At 36.6% G+C, this 22,346-nt stretch overlaps 1 protein-coding gene across 3 annotated transcripts in view; it reads left to right on the forward strand.

Annotated features, from left to right (window-relative positions):
• The first annotated feature begins 539 nt into the window (after nt 1-539).
• LOC149811980 (L10-interacting MYB domain-containing protein-like) overlaps nt 540-22,346 on the forward strand; it is a 95,869-nt gene continuing 74,062 nt past the window's right edge. For 2 of the 3 annotated variants that reach the window (XM_089993464.1, XM_089993466.1), the window contains exons 1-3: nt 540-781; nt 1,216-1,416; nt 1,595-1,864. In XM_089993464.1, coding sequence (XP_089849590.1) covers nt 1,860-1,864 — 5 coding nt within the window. In that variant the 5' untranslated portion in view covers nt 540-781; nt 1,216-1,416; nt 1,595-1,859. The remainder of the gene's footprint in view (nt 782-1,215; nt 1,417-1,594; nt 1,865-22,346) is intronic. The other variant, XM_089993465.1, reaches the window with a different exon arrangement.

Here is a 22,346-nt window from a genome sequence, read left to right on the forward strand (position 1 = left end):
GCTCGTGCAAAGGGTAAAATGATCTTAAAAAGTCAAGCATTTGGAAATTTGAATATGAGGCATATTTCAAAATTTAAAAAGCATTCTAACAAATGTCATTTTTTTTTGTATAGTACGTTCATTTTATAAATCATACTTTGTCGCATGTACTGTTCAGATTGTATGGCTTTGACACAAGTTCTTGATATGACCCTCCTTATTATCAGATCTATTATGGGTCCAGATCGGGTAATACCAACTCGTTGACAAAAAAAAAGATTTTATTTATTTATTTTCTTATTTTTAAACTTTTGCACTTTTGTCAAATCTTCTCGATAAAAATGCCAGAAAAAAAACTAGAAGTTGGAAATCACGTGAAGACGCCTACGTGTCTGAGCATTTGTCGGTACGGTTGGTATTTATCCCGTAAAACAAACAGGGGCTGAGTTTGGGTAGAGACGTTGGCTGCGCATTGCCCGAACCCATGCGCCTCGCGTTGCGTGAGTTGCAGAAACCCAATAGAGAAGAAAAGAGGAAAAGAGAAAAAAGAGGAAGAAAAACGGGAAAACGAATAAGACGATGAACACGGAATCTGGGGAAATGATTCCCCGCGGAAACGGGAAAAATATTTTCCCCCATTTAAGACGACGAGGAAATGCTCCCACTTTCCGTCCTTTTCCGCGTAAAAATCATCATTTTCCGCGTCCACAAACGCAAGCCCTAACCCCATCCCTCGCCCCCTCCCTCTCTCAGAGCTTCGACGGGTTGCCGTGTGAGCAGACTAGCGGGAAGAATCCTTCTGGTAAACTCTCTCTCTCTCTCTCGGGTACGCCCAATTTCTAAGGTTTTTGATTTCATCTTATGTTGTTTTTGCTTTATGTTTTTCCTGATTTTGACTGAAAAATTTGTACGGGTTTTGATGGAAACCCATTTTGGAGGGTTTTCTCGTGCCTTTCAGTGTTAAACCCTCAGTCGATGTAGGGTTTCTGAAGGTTTTTGTTCTTCGTTTCTAGGGTCTTTTTTCTTTTCCCTTTGCAATTTCTCTGGCCGGGGACACTTTTCACTTTTCGTTTCCCCAGTTTCATTTTCCGTTTGTTGAAGGGGTTTTTGGAACCATAGTGTTGAAGAGCTAGGAATCGAGGTTTTCGGAACCATGGTGCTGAAGGTGGATTTGGGCCTCCCCCGTAGCCTATTTGAATTCGCTAATTCTTTTCATAATTTGGTGTTTTTCATCAGAACGAAGCATCCAATTCAGCTCTATCGTTTGACGACCTGTTCTGTTCAAGCGTTGTTAATTAGTTTGGTCGGAGAAAATGTCACCTGTCAGAATTATCGCTGCATTGGAAGCTGTATAGTCTAATTGTTTGTGGTACATGAAAACATAAAGGAAATACGAGGTTAGAAGGAGGGTACATGAAAATATAAAGGAAATACAAGGTTAGAATAACCTTCCAATTCTCTTTAAAGTCCTTCAATTTGATACATGTTTCCCTGTTGCTCTTATTTACTTTTCTTGGAACAAATATCCTGTTTTCCCTATTTGTTTTTCTGTTTTTTTGTTTTCATACTTTGAGTAAGTAACAAACAATTCTGAGTGAAATTTTCATGATTATAGGCAGAGGCATGCATCAATATGAGAAGGCATTTATGGAAGAAGCTATGATGAGAAATTGGCTTTTATGGGTTGTGGATATCTCCCCTTGTAAACTTGAATGGTTTGCTTTTACTGGTTGTATCTAAAGATTCAAAAGATACCTAGTAACCTATGCGGCTCTCAAAATATGATGTACTAAACCCTCTAGTGACTAAGGGTTTTATTAACCAAGCAGTTTCTGTTTGAGGAAGAAAATAGAAGGATCAATGTTGCAAAAGATGCTGAGATGAGGTAAGACAGTATAACACTTGCTAGGAAAAGCAGAAACCTTGAGGCAGTAAGCAAATGTATCACAAATAATGAGATTGAAAAACAAGTTAAATAATTAAGAATAATAACAAACAACTTATGAAATGCATATGAATCAATTTTCAATAAAAATATTTACAATTTAGTAATCATAAACTTAAACTTTTAGGGCATGTTTCGTTGCATCTCATGCGATTTGGAATCATATGATTCCAAATCACAAGGTGGAATATGTGATTTTGTCACATGAGATGTAAATAGATTCAGTCAAAATGTGATTTCAAATAACATTCTGTCTCTCATGCTTCATTTTTTGATCTTTCGTTAGCTGAGGAAATGAGATTCATTCTCTCCTTTGCATGAGAGTGAATCTCTTGAGACGTTACCAAACATACCCTTAGTATTTATTAACAACTGATACTTCAATTTCATAATAAAAAGAAACATTGAAAGAAAAAAAAACCCAAGTATTTTCATTATGAGAACTTATATCAATTGTGTGTGTTTGCATGCATGTGTACTTGTTGAGCAACTGTCTTCTGTTGTACCACATTAGTAAGTTGTATGACTCAAATATACAAAATGACAACCCCTATATATGTATTCAAAAAGTTGATGAGGTACTTTTTCAATCGTTGTACCCTTTTGAATTTGATGGCCTCACCTACATTCAGGATGAATTATGGGTTGCTATATGGACTCTTTCTTACATACGTACATTCATACATATACACATATATGTGTGTGTGTGTGTGCCCGTGTGAATATATATATATATATATATATATATATATATATATATATATATTAGTGTGTAACTTCCATGCCATTTATCTCCCAGACCCCTTTAGAAAACATACTTGCATATGTTTTTTGCTTAATCTAAACCCATAGATATGGGATAGCATTTGTTACCCTTGTGGGTAAGGAACCCCCTGGTTGGAACTCATAAGGGTTGGTTGTTTTGACCAAATCTGACCCCATGGATGTGCTCAACATAGTCAAAATAGTTGGAATTGACCCTTGGATCATAGTTTTTTGATGTAAAAATATGTTTTTTTGAGGTTTGAAAATTTGGTATATTGTAAGCCGTTGATTTTTTAACCCTTGTAAAATCTGACATACGTCAGAAAAACATGATGCAAAGATCAGTTTCTACTAAACTTAATATGTAAATCACATACGGAGGGTCAGATGTGCAAAAAATTGAGAAAATGAAAAATATTACATTTTTTCACTAGAGGGTTCCTTACCCACGAGGGTAGCAAACATTACCCCCATAGATATAATCTTTATGCTTTATTTATTCAAAAAAATGTATTAGTTTAAATGTTTATTTAGATGTGTTTTTAACTCAAACAAAAAAAATCAATGGTTCATATTGCACCAAAAGCTTGAATAACTAAAATTCAAGAATTTTTGTTAAATTGATTCTTTACAAAGCATTGTTTTTCATGAATAAACAATGATAAATACATCTATAGGTTTGGATTAAGCAAAAAACACACACAAGTATGTTTTTTAAAGTGGTCTAAGACGGTCTAGGAGATAAATGGTCGGGAAGCTACACATTTTTTTTTTCTCTCTCTCTATATATGTTAATTGACATTGCGACAACCTTCGACATTGTATGATGGTCATTGCTGAAGAAGTCGTTTCCATCAAGGTTGTAAGTAGCATATTGTTATCCATATCGGTCGGCCCAATAATATCACCATATCGTATTGTATTGTAAATGTATCATGATTTTTGTAATAAAAAAATAAAAAAATAAAGAAAATTCAGGAAAAAATAGTAAAAATTCTAAAAAAATCAAATCACATGAAATAATGATGAATTGCATAAAATACAACCATAAAATCACATATAAAGCATTTATGTCTCTATAAACCGCATAAGACATCATCAAACATCAACTAATATAGAATCATAAATAATATTGCATGCATATCTCACAAGAACAATTCAAAATATTAAATATCTTGCAATTAAGAACATACCACAAGACTCAGACTTTCATATTATATAAAAAAACAAAATAACCAAGTTTATGAACAATTAAATGTTAAATAACCAACTTTTTTAATAAAACATGATACATAAATAATCATAATCATCTTCATCATCATTATCTTCTTCTTCTCCTCCTTCGACATCCATATCGTCTCCAAGATACATGGGATTTTTATCATCTACCTCTTGTGCTCCTTCCATGTTAATCCACTGAATGTCCTCTTCATTCAAAAGAGTTTCTGCTTCTCCAACCTATGCATTCAATTAATCAAAATATTTCAAACTAATATGATCGAATTACTCTTTGTGCTTCTTTACTGATAACTTTTCGATTTGCCTAAAATGATGACATAAAAAAATTAAAATTATTTGGGTTTTGAATGAAAATAACAAATAAACTTTATGATTTTATATACCTCTACCTCAATCATAAGTTGTAGTGAACGTAAACCAGGTCATTGAGCCTTTTGTGCTCTAATTTATTTCTTCTTTTGGTATGGATTTGCTCAAGGACACCACAATTCTCTCACATCCACTTGCACTACATGTTTACTAAGAATGCGAATGACAAAAGCTCTCAAATTTCAAACATCACTTCCAAACCTAACATACCACATGTATGAAAAAAACAAGAAAATGAGAAATTAATAAGACAATAACAAATACAATCATACGAAACATCATAACTAAATAGCAATTTGAAATTAAAATTAAAATAGACAAAATAAAGTATCTTGATGCATCGTGACACAGTTTCACACTGTTGCAGGTCTCCTCATATCATACAATGCATTATCATAAGTTTCTTTTTCCTTATGAATTTGATCTTGAATGTTATAATCAGGGTTCAACCTTTCGATGCAGTCCAAAAGTCCCTTGTTGACTTCCCTGTCCATTTTAAACGTAAAAGAGTATCTAAATGCATAATTTAAATAATATGCTGCAACATGAAGAGGTTGGTGAAGTTGTCGAGTTTACCTATGATCAATGATGTTCCATATAGGTATGCATAATTTTTTCTTCCCTTTAAATTATCTCTAATGACCTCTTTTGCCTTATACATGACCTTAAAGAGATAACCCATAGTTGGTCAGTTTTCACTGTCAATCGATCGAAGCACCTTCACCAAAGGTATAGTTATTCTCAACAACTTGACATATGAATCCTAGATTTCACTTCTGAATACAATATCTATAATTTCTCTAGGATTTCTATTTTGTGCATAAGGATATGCATTCCACTCATATGATAAAAACATTTTATAGTGCAAATCAATTCTTTATTAGAATTTGCATTATAAAAAAATTCATAGCAAATTTAGTAATTGTACTATCAACTCAGCACCACCAGTGTACTTTCTCATTAAGCTCAAAACCCCTCGTGATTGTAAATAAATTTAGTAATTTCTTGGCAGCATTCAACTATTTGATGTCCCTTATCCATGCTGTCGATGTCCTCAATCATGAGGTCTATGGAATGGGCATCACATGAGGTCCAAAAGACTGTCCCAAGATTTTTGTCATTTTTTTTACGTGATGCCCTATAATTTGCTGCATTAGCAATAATAACTGTACAATGTTTTGAGGTTGACCTCTTCCACAACCTGGTTAAAAACCCTCAACAATACATCTGCTGTCTTGGGTGTATCAGAAAAATCAATTAATTTAAAAAACATGGTTCCTTTGAGGCAATAAACAAGAAAATTTATCAAGGTTGTTGTGTCAGTCAATCCATCTGCCACGATGCTACACCATTTTTTTCCCATGATTGCTTCATCTCATCACAATGTGCCTTCACTTCTTTCACATGAGCATCTAAAACTTTTTCTCTCAAAACATGATATGAAGGCATTTTATATCCAATCCCGATACTGGTCATGGCATCTGAAAATGAAAGGAATTTGCCATATTGAAAGGAATGCATGCATCATAGAACCATCTCCCTGTAAAAGTATCTCTAACAAGATACTAAGATCAAGACCTTAATATTCTTGATAACAAACTAGGCACATATGCACGATAAGAACACTTGTATGCAAAAGCACAACCCACAAAATCTCACAAATGCACAACTGACATAAAAAATATTGGAATCACTTTATTGAGCACTTGGGCTTTGACCCAAAGCCATAGAAAAATACAAAGGGGTGAAACCCCTATTTATAATCACACAAAGGAGCCACAAAAGGGGGCTCCCAAGAGAGTCGTTGGGAGCCCCCAACGATCACATATGTGACCGTTGGAGGCTCCCCAACGACTCTTTGGGGAGCCTCCCTATGTGGCGCAAAAACCAAAGATGAAAAAAGAAAAAGAAAAAAAGAAAAGAAAAAAGAAAAAAGAAAAAAGAAAAAAGAATTACAATCATATTCCAAGGGGAATATGCGTAAAATAGGAATTTACAAAAATACCCTTTTCGGGTAAAAAGAAACAAAAAAAGGAAATAAGTAAATATATTCATATATATATATTGAGATACATATACATATACATATATACATAGTACATATGTATATGTATTTTAATATATATATATATATATATAAATATATACGAGATTACAATTGATACATAATTTAACACCCCCCTCAAACTTAGGGCATGATGACCGAAAGTTTGCCAAGGAGAAAGTTGAATTGTGGTGCACATAAAGCTTTGGTGAAGAAGTCTGCCAACTGATATTCTGAAGTAACATAAGGTAGATCAATGATTCCTTTTAGATAGGTTTCACGAACATAATGGCAGTCCATTTAAATATGTTTAGTCTGATCGTGGAAAGTATGTTTTTTGGCAATATAAATTGCACTCTTGTTATCACATCATAACTTAGTGGGCCCTTCAATAGTGATCCCCATGTCTTCAAGCAGCTGATGGATCCATATAATTTCCATGATAGTAGTTGCCATGGCACGATATTCAACTTCAGTTGAAGAGAGAGAAACTTTTTGTTGCTTCTTACATCTCCACGAGATCAGTGAATCACCTAAGAACACACAAAAACCAGTGGTGAAGTGACGATTATTTGGGTCACCTCCTCAATCAGAGTCGGTATAAGCAATTAATTTTAAATCAGAAGAAGATGCCAAAAAAACTCCCTTATTTAGAGTACCCTTTGGGTATCTTACGACTCGTAAGACAACACTCATGTGAACAGAAGTTGGTGCGTGCTGAAACTGACTTGCCGTATGAACTGCATGTGAGATATCTTGTCTGGTAATACTCAGGTACATCAACGATCCTACAAGCTGTCTGTAGGGAGTAGGATTAGAGAGAAGAACACCATCATCAATCTTCATTTTAGCTCCTACTATAGCAGGAGTTTCACAAACCTTATCATCTCTAATACCCGACCTGTCAATAATCTCAGATGCAAGCTTAGTTTGAGACAAAAAAATACCCTCTATGAGAGTATGCTACTTCAATACCCAAAAAATAAGTTAGAAATCCCAAGTCAGACATTTCAAACCTATCCTTTAAAATTGATTTTATGCTTTTAATCCCTTTAGAATCGCTTCCGGTTATAAGCATGTCATCCACGTATAAAAGTAAAATAACAATCCCTGCATTTGATTTTCTAACAAACAAAACAATATCAATAAAACAGGATGAAAAACCATTTTCTATCATTACGGAATTAAACCTATCATACCAAGCCTTGGGGGCTTGTTTCAGACCATAAAGTGCTTTTCGAAGGCGAAACACCTTTCCTTTAGGAGACTCCATTCAAGGAGGAGCATCCATATACACTTCTTCATTTAGATCTCCGTTTAGAAATGCATTCTTAACATCCATTTGATAGATGTTTCACTTGTTAATTGAGGCATCAGTTATAAGACATCAAACAATGACCATTCGAGCTACCGGGGCAAGGGTCTCTTTATAATAAATCTCATATTCTTGACTATATCCTTTTGCAACCAAACGAGCCTTGTATCTCTCGAGGGACCCATCACTCTTAGTCTTAACGTTAAATACCCATCTACACCCTATTTCTTTCTTACCTTTAGTAAGGTCTTGAAATTCCCATGTCTTGGCTCTTCTCAGAGCTTTGAGTTCATTATCCATTGCGGCTATCCATTCAGCATATTTCCGTGCTTCCTCGAAATTTCTAGGTTCTATGTAAGAATGAATGGCGCTTAGACAGGCTCTATGTTTAGGTGAAAAAGACTTATATGAGATGAACCTAGAAGGGATTTTTCTATGTCTTTCGGTCCTACAAAGGTTCTCCTCACTTTGAGGAGCAGTCCCACCGGCATCATCATATCTTTCAAGGGCACTCCTGAAAGTATTTCTATCTCTATGAGTATATGTTATGGGATCTCTATGCGGTTTCTCATTGACATATCGATGAAATGAAGAGGACTGGTTTCATTATCACTTGAGTCATTCTGATTTGACTCATCATCATTAGTTTCATCACCTTTAGTTAAAAGATCAAATAGAAAAAAATAGTCTATATTCTCGTCATTAGGTTCAAGTTTTTCGAAACCACTGAGGTTTTTCAAAAAACTTACATTTCTGGACACATATAGTTTATCATTTTTAATATCATAACACCGAAAACCCTTTTGAGTTTCAGAATAACCAAGAAAGACATAATGAATGGCCTTGGGGGAGAGTGTCATTTTTATCAGTAAGGACAAAACATTTACATCCAAAAACCCTTAACCTGCTATAATCGGGTTCTTTTTCATACAATCGTTCAAATGGGGAAACTTTGCTCAAATTTTTTGATGGGAGTCTATTTATGAGATAGACCGATGTAAGGGCTGCCTCAGCCCAGAGTCTTTTCGGAATATTTTGTGAATTGAGCAAAGTTCTAGTTGTTTCAAAGATATGCTTATGTTTTCGTTCAACCAACCCATTTTGTTGTGGGGTTTTTGAACAAGATTTTTGATGGAGAATACCATGACTTTCAAGATAACTTTTGAATTCATTTGAAATATATTCACCACCGGAGTCGGTTCTAAGTATTTTTAAACTTCCATTGAATTTATTTAAAATCATCATATGAAATGTTTTAAAAATTGAAAAAAACTTCATGTTTATGTTTAAGAAAATATATCCAACAAAATATAGTGTAATCGTCTACAAAAATAACATAGTATGAGAAACCTCCTTTAGATATCACAGGAGCCGGACCCCATACATCGGAGTGAACAATTTCAAAAAATTTTGTTGTAAATATGGATCTTTGAGTAAACGTTAGACTTTTCATTTTCCCAAGAATACATTTATTACATACAAAATTCTCATTGCAAATATGCTTAATAAAATGCAAATAAGAGATTTTAACAATGTTGGGATGCCCCAGTCTCTTATGCCATACATGAATATCTTTGTTTTGAGCAACATTACAAAACTGATTCTTGGGAATTTGGAGAAAATCAACATAGTAAAAGTCTCCTCTCCTAGAGCCTTCCCCAATCAACTTCCCGGACTGACGATCTTGTATCTAACATTTATTAGAAGAAAATTTTATATCGCAATCATAGTCCGAGAGTTGAGAGACCGAAAGTAAATTTAAGTTTAGTTTTGGTATAAGACGAATTTTTGGAATAAAGAAGTCTTGTTTTTCAAAATTGCCTATTCCTTTAATTTCAAGAGGTGTTCCATCCGCCGTTAAGACAAAAGATGGAAGAGAATTTTTAGAAAAATCGGAAAGAGAACAAGCACTTGGAGTCATGTGAAAAGATGCACCGGAATCTAGGAGCCAAGATGTCTTACCGGGAGGCGAGGAAGATGACATAGCGGCTCCGGAAATGCCTCTCTTGAGAAGAGGTTGTAGAGCATCCATAATTTGTTGAAGGGAAAGAGACCCATTTGATGAAGATGGTCGTTCCTCTGGTTGGGATGCCATAGCCGCAACAAGTATTTTCTTCCATTTGGGGCAAATGAGTTTGATATGCCTGTGTTCTTTACAAAAATGGCAAGTTAATTTGCTATAGTCTCTTTTGCCATATCGATCATTTCTTCCTTAACCTTGATTTTTGAAATGAGGAGGTTTGTAGGCCTCCATATTATTCTCGGGTCTTGACACGACATTAACCCCTTCACAATCATCTTGAGAAGAAGATGTAGCAAGGATTATTTTTACTAATCCCCATACGGGTTTCTTCACCACTAAGCTTAGTGATTACATCTTCAATAGAGGGAGATGTGAAGGCGGATAGAAGAGAGGACCGAATTTGTTCAAATTCGGGTATAAGTCCATTTAGAAAATTGAAGAATCGATCTTCCTCTAGTTGTTTGTGTCTTAACTCAATTGCTTCTCCGCTCCATTTTGGTTCTAGCATAGCTAACTCGTACCAAATAGACGATAGTTCGGCAAAATATTCTCGAATAGACAAATCGTTTTGTTGAAGGGTCAATGCCTTCTTTTGGAGGTAGTACTTGTGTGATAAATCCCTTGAAGTATATATCTTTTCAAGGTACAACCAAGCTTCGGAGGCCTTTTTGAACTTAATGATGTTGGTGTTGATCTTGGTCTCTACGGATGAAAAAAATCCAAGACAAGATCTTGAAGTTCTTCATCTCCTACTCATCATGCTTTTTTGAATAATCTTCTAGGGCTTTTTGTCTATCTTCCCCTTCAAGAATCTTAATATCTCATTTTTCAATGATGGTAAGTTTGGGTTCGGGTTCCGGTATTGAACCTTGAACATATCCTCAAAGGCCCTTTCCTTTGATATGGACTTCCATATTTTCGACCCAAACATGATAGTTCGAACCACTAAGTTTAAAACCGAGGGAGAACTGAGAGTCTTTTTCACTCATTAGAGAGAGTAGAAGATAAAAAATAACACGTACCTCAAAAGATTTTCAAGTCTTTCTTGAGAAAAGAGACTTCTAAAATATTGCCCGAAGAAGATGATCCACTTCAAACTCCAATAGCTTGAAAACGCGTTTTTCGAGGCACTTCAAAAATGAAGAGATGCATGATCCTCCTTCTTCAACGAGGCTCTGATACCATGTAAAAGTATCTCTAACAAGATACTAAGATCAAGACCTTAACATTCTTGATAACAAACTAGGCACATATGCACGATAAGAACACTTGTACACAAAAGCACAACTCACAAAATCTCACAAATGCACAACGGCATAAAAAATATTGGAATCACTTTATTGAGCACTTGGGCTTTGACCCAAAGCCATAGAAAAATACAAAGGGGTGAAACCCCTATTTATAATCACACAAAGGAGCCACAAAAGGAGGTGCCCAAGAGAGTCGTTGGGAGCCCCCAACGTTAACATATGTGACCGTTGGAGGCTCCCCAACGACTCTTTGGGGAGCCTCCCTATGTGGCGCAAAAACCAAAGATGAAAAAAAGAAAAAAAGAAAAGAAAGAGAAAAGAAAAAGGAAAAGAAAAAAAAGAATTACAATCATATTCCAAGGGGAATATGCGTAAAATAGGAATTTACAGAAATACCCTTTTCGGGTAAAAAGAAACAAAAAAAGAAATAAGTAAATATATCCATATATATATATATTTATATATGAATATATATACGAGATTACAATTGATACATAATTTAACACTCCCAACCATGACATCCACTTGCTCGACTAAATATTAAGAAGTCATCATAGTACGAATGTTGGGCTGCACCCTAGGGGCAATCCTATGAGAAAAAAAAGCTCTTAATAGAGCCTCTAGCTCTACGTCCTGGTCCTCCTCTTGAAGAACTCCCTCCTCTTCTTTGACACTATTATTGATACCAGCCACACCTTTTTTTTATCTTTAGAACTTTCTACTTTTGATCCTATGCTATGAGCTATAGAATTAAAAGTAGGGAGCTCATCTTCGTAATACATATCATCCCAGGGCTCTGCATACCCTATTTCTGCCTCATTCATATCAAAGTAATTGTTGGCATTGCCATTTTACAACATTCAACAATTTTCTTGACATATCCTCCATACCCATACCCATACCCATACCCATGTGACATAAGCTAAAACTAAAATACATGGACTGAGGTGTAGTTAGTGCAAATTTGTATGTGCACAGTAACAGAAAATGATGAAAATGCCCTTGTTCTAATGTTATGCATGCCTTAACACTCCCCGTCAAGTTGTTTATCTGGTTCTAACATGCACAACTTGCTTTTTAAAAATCTAAAATTATCTTGAATTTATCTTTGGAAAGACCCTTGGTAACTATATATGCTATTTGCACTTATCATCTAACATATTCTGCTTTCACCTCTTCATTTTCTGCCTTTTCTCGAATGAAATGATATTTAATATTAACAAGTTTTGATCTGTCTTGAAATGGTTGGCAGCCAAAGCCAAATCACTTTTATTATCACAGTGGATGGTGGAACACCCTACTCAAACTCCCAGATCATGTAAGAGGTTATTAAGCTATGCAACTTCTGAAACAATCCTCGCTAAAGCTCTGTATTCAACTTCTGTGCTTGACCTAACCACACTTTTCTACTTTTTACTCTTCCATAATGTTAGATTGTGCCCCATGAAAATACAATAACTATAAACTGATCTATGCGAATCAAGTCCCCTATCCAATCACTATTTGAGGATCTAAATAGTGAATCTAATTTTCATGTCATCTAGCTTCACTTTGTCGTAAATGAGCCCATGTAAAATGCTAGCTTTGATAGATTTCAATATTCCTTTTAAGGCTTCCAAGTGGACATCAGTGGGACAATGCATAAATTGACATGCTTGGTTGATGGCATAGGTAATGTTAAGTCTAATAATTTTGGAATACTATAGAGCTCCAACCATACTCCTATGAAGTTTTACATTCTTTAGTTCTTTCCCATCCTATCAAGATAATTTCTTGCTAAGGGCAAGTTCAATATATTTTTCATGATGATCAAAACACAAATATGGACCCCCTTTTACAGGCCAAGGGGAGCTCCATAATGGACATCTACAATTACAAGAAATATTAAAGCAAAAGCACAACACTCTAAGCCTAATAAACTCAAAATGCAAGAACCAAAACACCTAATCTATCTTAAGCAAAAACAACTCCCAAGTCACTTAAGGAGACCCAACACCCTAAGCAATACTTGCCTACCAAGGAAAGAACCCCAAGGGGTTACACGACTCATAGTTGGCAAACTCATGACTCGGGCTCGGATCAGACCCCTAATGGGTCACCGAGTCAGCGGGTTGACTCGGTTACTCAGACGAGTCAGGACTCTATATTTTATAGTGTAAGCACATAAATAAGACATGAAAATAACTAAACTTCAAGCTAATATATCAATAGCTAAGTTACAAAAACATATAATTATACTGTTAAAATATGTACCTAATCAGTTAATGTAATATATATATTATATATATATAAGGTAATACATATACATATATTAATATATATGTATATGTATCTACTTATTATATATATAAAATATATATTTCTATTTGTTTAGCCGTAGGGGTAGTTTAGTCTTTTCCTCTATTTTGCGCACATTCATATTTTGAATGTGATTGTAAATTTATTTTCTTTCTTTTTCATTTTTCTTTTTTCTTTTTATTTAATGTACCAAAAGGTACCTTGGGGGGCCCACTCACATAGATGTTGGCCCCCTCCAACGGTCACATTTGTGACCGTTGGAGGGGCTCCAACGTCTATGAGTGGAGCCCCTCCAAGGCTCCCTTTGGTGTTGTTATAAATAGGGGTTGTCCTCTTTGTATTCCCTCATGGCTTTGAGTCAAAGCCCAAGTGTTCAATAAAGTGATTCCATTATTTTTATGCCTTTGCGCATTTGTGAGTTATTTGTGAGTTGTGCTTTTTGTGCACAAGTGTTCTAAAGTGTTCTTATTGTGCATCCGTGCCGGGTTCATTATCAAGAATTTTAAGGTCTTGATCTTAGTATCTTGTTGGAGATATTTTTATATGGTATCAGAGCCTCGTTGAAGGAGGAGGATCGTGCATCTCATCACTTGTGAAGTACCTCGAAAAACGTGCCCTCTAGTTAGTGAAGTTTTTGAGTAAATCATTTACTTCGGGCAATATTTTAGAAGCAACTTTTGTCAAGAAAAGTTTGAAAATCCTTTAAGGTACGCATTATTTTCTATCTTCTTTCCTCTCTAATGGGTGAAAAAGACTCCCACTTCTCCCTTGGGTTTAAACTTAGTGGTTCGAACTACCATGTTTGGGCCGGCAATATGGAAGTCCATATCAAAGGGAAAGGTCTTTGGGGATACGTTCAAGGTTCCATATCGGAACCCGAACCCAAACTTTCTATCATAGAGAAAGGGGATATTAAGATTCTTGAAAGGAGAAGATAGACAAAGGGCCCTAGAAGAATATTCCAAAAAGCATGATGAGTGGGAAATGAAGTAACTTGAAAATATTGTCTTGGATTTTTTCATCCGTTGAAACCAAGATCAATGCCAACATCATTAAGTTTAAAAGGGCCTCCGAAGCTTGGTTGTACCTTGAAAAAATGTATACTTCAAGGGACTTATCTCACAAATACTATCTCCAAAAGAAAGCTTTGACTCTTCAACAAAACGATTTATCTATTCGGGAATATTTTGCCGAACTATCATCTATTTGGGACGAGCTTGCTATGCTCGAACCGAAATGGAGTGGAGAAGCTATTGAATTAAGACACAAACAACTAGAGGAAGATCGATTCTTCAACTTTCTAAATGGTCTTAGACCCGAATTTGAGCAAATTCGGTCCTCTCTTCTATCCGCTTTCACATCTCTCTCTATTGAAGATGTCATCACCAAGCTAAGTGGTGAGGAAACACGTATGGGGATTAGTAAAAATAACCCAAGCATTCTTGCTACGCCTTCTCAAACTGATTATGAAGTGGTTAATGTTGTATCAAGACCCGGAAATAATTTGAAGACCTACAAACCGCCCCATTTCAAAAATCAAGGGCAAAATGATCGATATGGCAAGATAGATTATAGCAAATTAACTTGCCATTTTTGTAAAGAACCGGGGCATATCAAACCCATTTGTCCCAAATAGAAGAAATTTCTTGTCGCGGCTTTAGCATCCCAATCAGAGGAACGACCTTCGTCTTCAAATGAGTCTCTTTCGCTTCATCAAATTATGGATGCTTTTCAACCTCTTCTCAAAGGAGGCATTTCTGGAGCCGCTATGTCATCATCTTTCTCTCTCGGTAAGTCATCTTGGCTCTTTGATTCCGGTGCTTCATTTCATATGACTCCAAGTCCTTGTTTTCTTTCTGATTATTCTAAAAATTTTCTTCCATCTTTTGTCTCAACGGCGGATGGAACACCTCTTGAAATTAAAGGAATGAGCAATTTTGAAAAACAAGACTTCTTTATCCCAAAAATTCGTCTTATACCAAAACTAAACTTAAATTTACTTTTCGTTTCTCAACTCTCGGACTATGGTTGCGATATAAAATTTTCTTCTGATAAATGTTGGATACAGGATCGCCGGTCCGAGAAGTTGATTGGGGAAGGCTCTAGGAGAGGAGACCTCTACTATGTTGATTTTCTTAAAATTCTTAAGAATCAATTTTGTAATGTTGCTCAAAACAAAGATATTCATGTATGGCATAAGAGATTGGGTCATCCCAACATTGTTAAAATCTCTTATTTTCCCTTTATTAACCATCTTTGTAATGAAAATTTTGTTTGTAATGAATGTATTCTTGGAAAAATGAGAAGTCTTCTCTTTCCTCAAAGATCCATGTTTACAACAAAACCTTTTGAAATCGTTTACTCCGATGTATGGGGTCCGGCTCCAGTGATATCTAAGGGAGGTTTCTCATTCTATGTTATCTTTGTAGACGATTTCACTAGGTTTAGTTGGATATATTTTCTTAAACATAAACATGAAGTTTTCTCAAGTTTTAAAACATTTCATATGATGGTTTTAAATCAATTCAATGGAAGTTTAAAAATTCTTAGAACCGATTCGGGTGACGAATATCTTTCCAATGAATTCAAAAGTTATCTTGAAAATTATGGAATTCTCCATCAAAAGTCTTGTCCTAAAACCCCCCAACAAAATGGGTTGGCTGAACGAAAACATAAGCATATTATTGAAACAACACGAACTTTGCTCATTTCTCAAAATATTCCGAAAAAACTTTGGGCTGAGGCAGCCCTTACATCTGTCTATCTCATAAATAGACTCCCATCTAAAAACTTGAACAAGATTTCCCCATTTGAAAAATTATACGAAAAAGAACTTGATTACAACAGGTTAAGGGTTTTTGGATGTAAATGTTTTGTCCTTACTGATAAAAATGACAAACTCTCCCCTAAGGTCATTTCTTGTGCCTTTCTTGGTTATTCTGAAACTCAAAAAGGCTTTCGCTGTTATGATATTAAAAGTGATAAACTATATGTTTCCAGAAATGTAAGCTTCTTGGAAAATATTAGTGGTTTCGAAAAACTTGAAGCTAATGACGAGAATATAAACTATTCCTTTCTGTTTGATTTATTGACTGAAGATGATGATACTAGTGATGATGAATCAAATCAAAATGACTTAAGTAATAATGAAACCCATTCTGAATCCTCAACACTTCATCAACACATCAATGAAGAACCACATAGAGATCCCATAACCTACTCCCATAGTGATAAAAATATTTTCAGAAGTGCCCTTGAAAGATATGATAGTGAGTCTACTCCTTCGAGTGAAGAAAATCTTCGTAGGACCGAAAGACCAAGAAGACCCCTTTCTAGGTTCATCTTATATGAGTCATTCTCACCTAAATATAGTCTCTCTAAGCGCCATTCACTCTTACATAGAACCTAGGAACTTCGAGGAAGCACGAAAATGTCCGGAATGGATAGTCGCTATGAATAATGAACTTGAAGCCCTAAAGAAAGCAAAGACCTGGGAGTTTCAAGACCTCCCTAAAGACAAGAAAGCAATAGGGTGTAGATGGGTGTTTAAGGTCAAGACTAAGAGTGATGGGTCCCTTGAGAGATATAAGGCCCGTTTAGTTGCAAAAGGATATGGTCAATTGATTATGAGGAGACCTTTGCCTTGGTAGCTCGGATGGTCACCGTCCGATGTCTTATAACCGTTGCCTCAATCAATAAATGAAACATCTATCAGATGGATGTTAAGAATGCTTTTTTAAACGGAGATCTAAACGAAGAAGTGTATATGGATGCTCCTCCTGGAATGGAGTCTCCTTAAGGAAAAATGCTTCGTTTTCGGAAAACACTTTATGGTTTAAAACAAGCTCCCAAGGCTTGGTATGATAGTTTAACTCCGTAATGTTAGAAAATGGTTTTTCATCATGCTTTACTGATACTGCTTTGTTTGTCAGAAAATCTAATGCAGGGATTGTTATTCTGCTACTATATGTGGATGACATGCTTATAACTGGGAGCGATTCTAAAGGGATTAAAAGCATAAAATCCATTTTAAAGGATAAGTTTGAAATGTCTGACTTGAGTTTCTTAACTTATTTTTTGGGTATTGAGGTAACATACTCTCATAGAAGATATTTTTTATCTCAAACTAAGCTTGCATCTGAGATTATTGACTGGTCAGGTATTACAGATGATAAAATTTGTGAAACTCCTGCTATAGTAGGAGCTAAAATGAAGATTGATGATGGTGTTCCTCTCTCCGATCCTACTCCTTACAGGCAACTAGTAGGATCGTTGATGTACCTGAGTATCACCAGACTAGATATCTCACATGCGGTGCATACGACAAGTCAGTTTCAGCATGCACCAACTTCTGTTCACATGGGTGCTATCTTACGTGTCGTAAGATACCTAAAGCACATTATTAATAAGAGAGTTTTTTTGTCTTCCTCTTCTGAGTTAAAATTGATTGCTTATACTGACTCTGATTGGGGAGGTGACCCAAATAACCGTCACTCCACCACTGGTTTTTGTGTATTCTTAGGAGTCTCATTGATCTCATGGAGATGCAAGAAGCATCAAAAGGTGTCTCTATCATCAACTGAAGCCGAATATTGTGCCATGGCGACTACTACCATGGAAATTGTTTGGATTCATCAGTTGTTGGAAGACATGAGGATCACTATTGAAGGGCCTACCAAGCTTTGTTGTGACAACAAAAGTGCGATTTATATTGCTAAAAATCACACTTTTCATGAGCGGACCAAACACATAGAGATGGATTGTCACTATGTTCGGGAGGCGTACCTCAAAGAAATCATTGACCTTCCATATGTCACGTCCGAATATCAATTGATGAATTTCTTCACTAAAGCCTTGTGTGCTCCGCGTTTCAACTTTCTTCTTAGCAAACTCTCGGTCATCCTGCCCTAAGTTTGAGGGGGGGTGTTAAAATATGTATCTAATCATTTAATGTAATATATATTTTATATATATAAGGTAATACATATACATATATTAATATATATGTATATGTATCTACTTATTATATATATAAAATATATATTTCTATTTGTTTAGCTGTAGGGGTAGTTTAGTCTTTTCCTTTATTTTGCGCACATTCATATTTTGAATGTGATTGTAAATTTATTTTCTTTCTTTTTCATTTTTCATTTTTCTTTTTATTTAATGTACCAAAAGGTACCTTGGGGGGCCCACTCACATAGATGTTGGCCCCCTCCAACGGTCACATTTGTGACCGTTGGAGGGGCTCCAACGTCTATGAGTGGAGCCCCTCCAAGGCCCCCTTTGGTGTTGTTATAAATAGGGGTTCTCCCCTTTGTATTCCCTCATGGCTTTGAGCCAAAGCCCAAGTGTTCAATAAAGTGATTCCATTATTTTTATGCATTTGCGCATTTGTGAGTTATTTGTGAGTTGTGCTTTTGTGCACAAGTGTTCTAAAGTGTTCTTATTGTGCATCCGTGCTGGGTTCATTTACATTCTTTAGTTCTTTCCCATCCTATCAAGATAATTTCTTGCTAAGGGCAAGTTCAATATATTTTTCATGATGATCAAAACACAAATATGGAACCCCTTTTACAGGCCAAGGGGAGCTCCATAATGGACATCTACAATTACAAGAAATATTAATGCAAAAGCACAACACTCTAAGCCTAATAAACTCAAAATGCAAGAACCAAAACACCTAATCTATCTTAAGCAAAAACAACTCCCAAGTCACTTAAGGAGACCCAACACCCTAAGCAATACTTGCCTACCAAGGAAAGAACCCCAAGGGGTTACACGACTCATAGTTGGCAAACTCATGACTCGGGCTCGGATCAGACCCCTAATGGGTCACCGAGTCAGCGGGTTGACTCGGTTACTCAGACGAGTCAGGATTCTATATTTTATAGTGTAAGCACATAAATAAGACATGAAAATAACTAAACTTCAAGCTAATATATCAATAACTAAGTTACAAAAACATATAATTATACATGATTATTAACTTTTTTCATTGAACAATATTAGATTCTTCATAACAAGTGACTTTATATAAGAATTATGCATTAAAATAATAAAATAATGATAACAAAATTTATTTCATAGGTTGGATCGGCAATCCTGAATCGTGATCTAGTTGGGGTCCAATCCGGGTCGACTTGGGCGATTCCTTAGTCGACTCGCCGGGTTTGCCAACTACATGACTTCCCTTTGGGGAGTTAAGGCTCTTGGGGGATGCGCATAGGGGGGAAGGCCAACATGTCCTTCCATGGTGCTTTCAGAGGGGGCACTCCTTGTGGGCCCCACTTGCCATCAAGGCCTTCATAGGGGGCGTCTAAGGGTGGATCCCATGCTGAGGTGGCCTCATGGATGAGGCGGCGGCCTGATGTGTCATGGGCCCCATGGTGGTTAAGGTAGCTTAGAGCATCCGGAGCTTGGATCTTGGATATGGTTTGTCCTGCAGGGTATCCAATTGCACTTTCTGGGCCATTGAGGTTGGATCTGGATCTCCCAAGACTGGGTACTTGCTATTTGGAATAGGAGCTAGGTCCTCAATGGTCCTCTTCCACTCTTGCAATTTTTTTCTATTTTTTTATCTTACATGTCTTGCTTTCCAAATTACAAAAACGAATTTTCAAATTGGCCTTCGACATTTGCTAGGATAAAGCATTGGTGCCATGGATTCTTGGGCCCTCCTCGCATTGGAATTTGTGATAGCGCTCCAGTATCTTGGCAATCCAATTTATTTGGAGCGGGGTTGAGGCACGTCAATCCATGAGACTTTGAAAGTTCACGTAGCGCCTCCCATGAGGATCCAATCATCTTTTTTCATGTGCCAACTCATAGACGATCAATTCCTTCATGTTCATCGGTGAGACTTTGACACGGTTGACGAGGTTCACAAAATCCATTGAGTGATGTTTTAGCATTAATTGGGCTCTTCTCCCAATGTCACACCTCGAACTTTGAAACGAACACCTTGGAGATTTTGGGCAAGGTGAGCATGAAAACCTTGCTTATGGCTTGCTTAAGTGCCACAAGGGTGAGTCTGAATCCTTCTAAGTTTCTAACCAAACAAGGGCATTCCTTTCCAACATTGCTTCCAAGGGCGCTGGCATGTTTCTATCATCCACATTGCATCCGTGATCCTCTATGATGGGTCCAAGGAGCCTTCTCAAGGCCTCAAAGGGTGCAGGCTTAGGCTAAGAGGTCATGGCCAAGGTTGCCAAACTAGGAAGCGGAAGCGGGAAACGATACGGGAAGCAGAAGCGAGAAGCGAGACATTTTAAAATTTATACGAAGCGGGAAGCGAAGTTTCAATTTAAAAGCGAAATATGAATAAAAAATGAAGTAATATGGAATCAAACAAGAGACAAATAAAAACTAAAATAAAATTGATCATTCTTATATTTCATGATTTTTCTGTAAAAGAGTTAAATTTTTGTTAAAATCTAACAATGATGGTTACCAATTTAAAGAAAGTACATGGAAAGTGAGTGAAAGCGTGAGAGAAAATACATGAAAAAGATGAAAACAAACGTGAGAAAAGTATATAGTATGCATAGACCATGTGTATGAGAAGCATAAAAGAAGCGTGGGGGAATCGAGCTTCCCATGAAGTTTCGGAAGTGAGGAGTATCGCGCTTCTGAAGCGAGTTTCCGGGAAGCTAGCTTACCACCTACCTAAGAAGCTTCCGGTAACTCTGGTCATGGCCTCGTTATTCTCAGATTTTGCACCTTTGCCTTGCTTGTTCACAACACGATAGGATATTATAGGGTATCAAAATTTGCAGGGGGTCCAAAGGGCCATGAACTTACACTCTTCCGAGGTGATATGATGATTTTGGAAACGTTGGGAGTATAGGGAGGTGAATATGTTCCCAAACTTGACAAAAATTACCTCTTTCTTCATTACCCGTTTACTCCTCCGCCTTGAGCACGACAAGGGAGGCCTCTTGGATGACTCTAGAGGTTTTGAGAGCCTTAACAGATCTCACTGCTTCTCTTTTCGCCATTTGAGTCCTCCAAGTGAATTTGGGTTTCACCTTTGAGCCAACCGTAAATTGGCTTCCTCTTTCTTGTTTGGTTGTGGTCTTTCAGTAAATCGAGGGGTTGATTAGGTCTTTTTATGAAGGTTGACCTTTTTTGTCGTTCCTCCTCTACCAAGACTTGGCAAAATATCCTTTCAAGGTTTGATGATCTCTAGCCATGAACTTGTCTTGTATTTTTTCCTAGACTTTTTCCCGAATGCATTTACCGAGGTGGGTTTGGGCCAATCCTCGTGCACGGTACATGGGCCTTTGCAAATCGAGAGTTCAAACCAGAGTTACCGGAAGCGCCTATGTAGTAGGGGAAGCACGCTTCCCCGATACACGTTTCGGAAGCGCGAAACATTGCGCTTTCGAAACGCGTGGGGGAAACGTCCCTTTTTTTGGGAAGCGCGCTTCCCTTTTATGGGAAACACACTTCCCATTTATGGGAAGTACGCTTCTCCCACGCTTTCCTTTTTTTGATTTTTTTTTCTTTTTTCGCTTTCCCCTCGCTTCCTAGGTCGCTTCTGAGACGGTTCGTGATTCGCTTCTAAGTCGTCCCACGCTTCTCACTTCCTAAAATTTTGAAAGTGCCTCGCTTCCTGTATCGCTTCCTCGACTGGCAACCATGGTCCAAACTCCCTTAGGAGTTCTTTTTCGAATGTAACCCCGGTGGGTGTCCCATGGCATTGCTCGTGTAGGAAAATGTTAGTTTCAATAGGGAAAAGTTAGTTTCATAGAATACTTTATTAGTTTAAATAGGGAAATGTTACAAGTATATAAGGGTTGACCCCTTTGTCTTATAAATTTTTATGACTGAAATAGTCATAGGTACCTAACAATTAACTTTTACATGTGCATGGGGTAAAAAATTTACCAAACTGCCCTTAACACACCATTGAATAACATTTCACGTACACATTATAAATACATTATGAATACAACGTTATGTACAGGACCTCATTAACACAGGTATATCTAAATTTGTATGGGATTGGTTAGGTAAGGTTGAGGCTTCTGGTACAATGATGGATTAATGCAGATCAAAAGTTCAGGTTGGACGTCAACCACATGCCCTGTGTAGGGTTGTATCAAGTTGCATGT

This window comes from Nuphar pumila, chromosome 17 (genome assembly GCF_984573655.1).
Source record: "Nuphar pumila chromosome 17, dmNupPumi1.hap1.1, whole genome shotgun sequence".
Classification (NCBI taxonomy): Eukaryota; Viridiplantae; Streptophyta; class Magnoliopsida; order Nymphaeales; family Nymphaeaceae; genus Nuphar; species Nuphar pumila.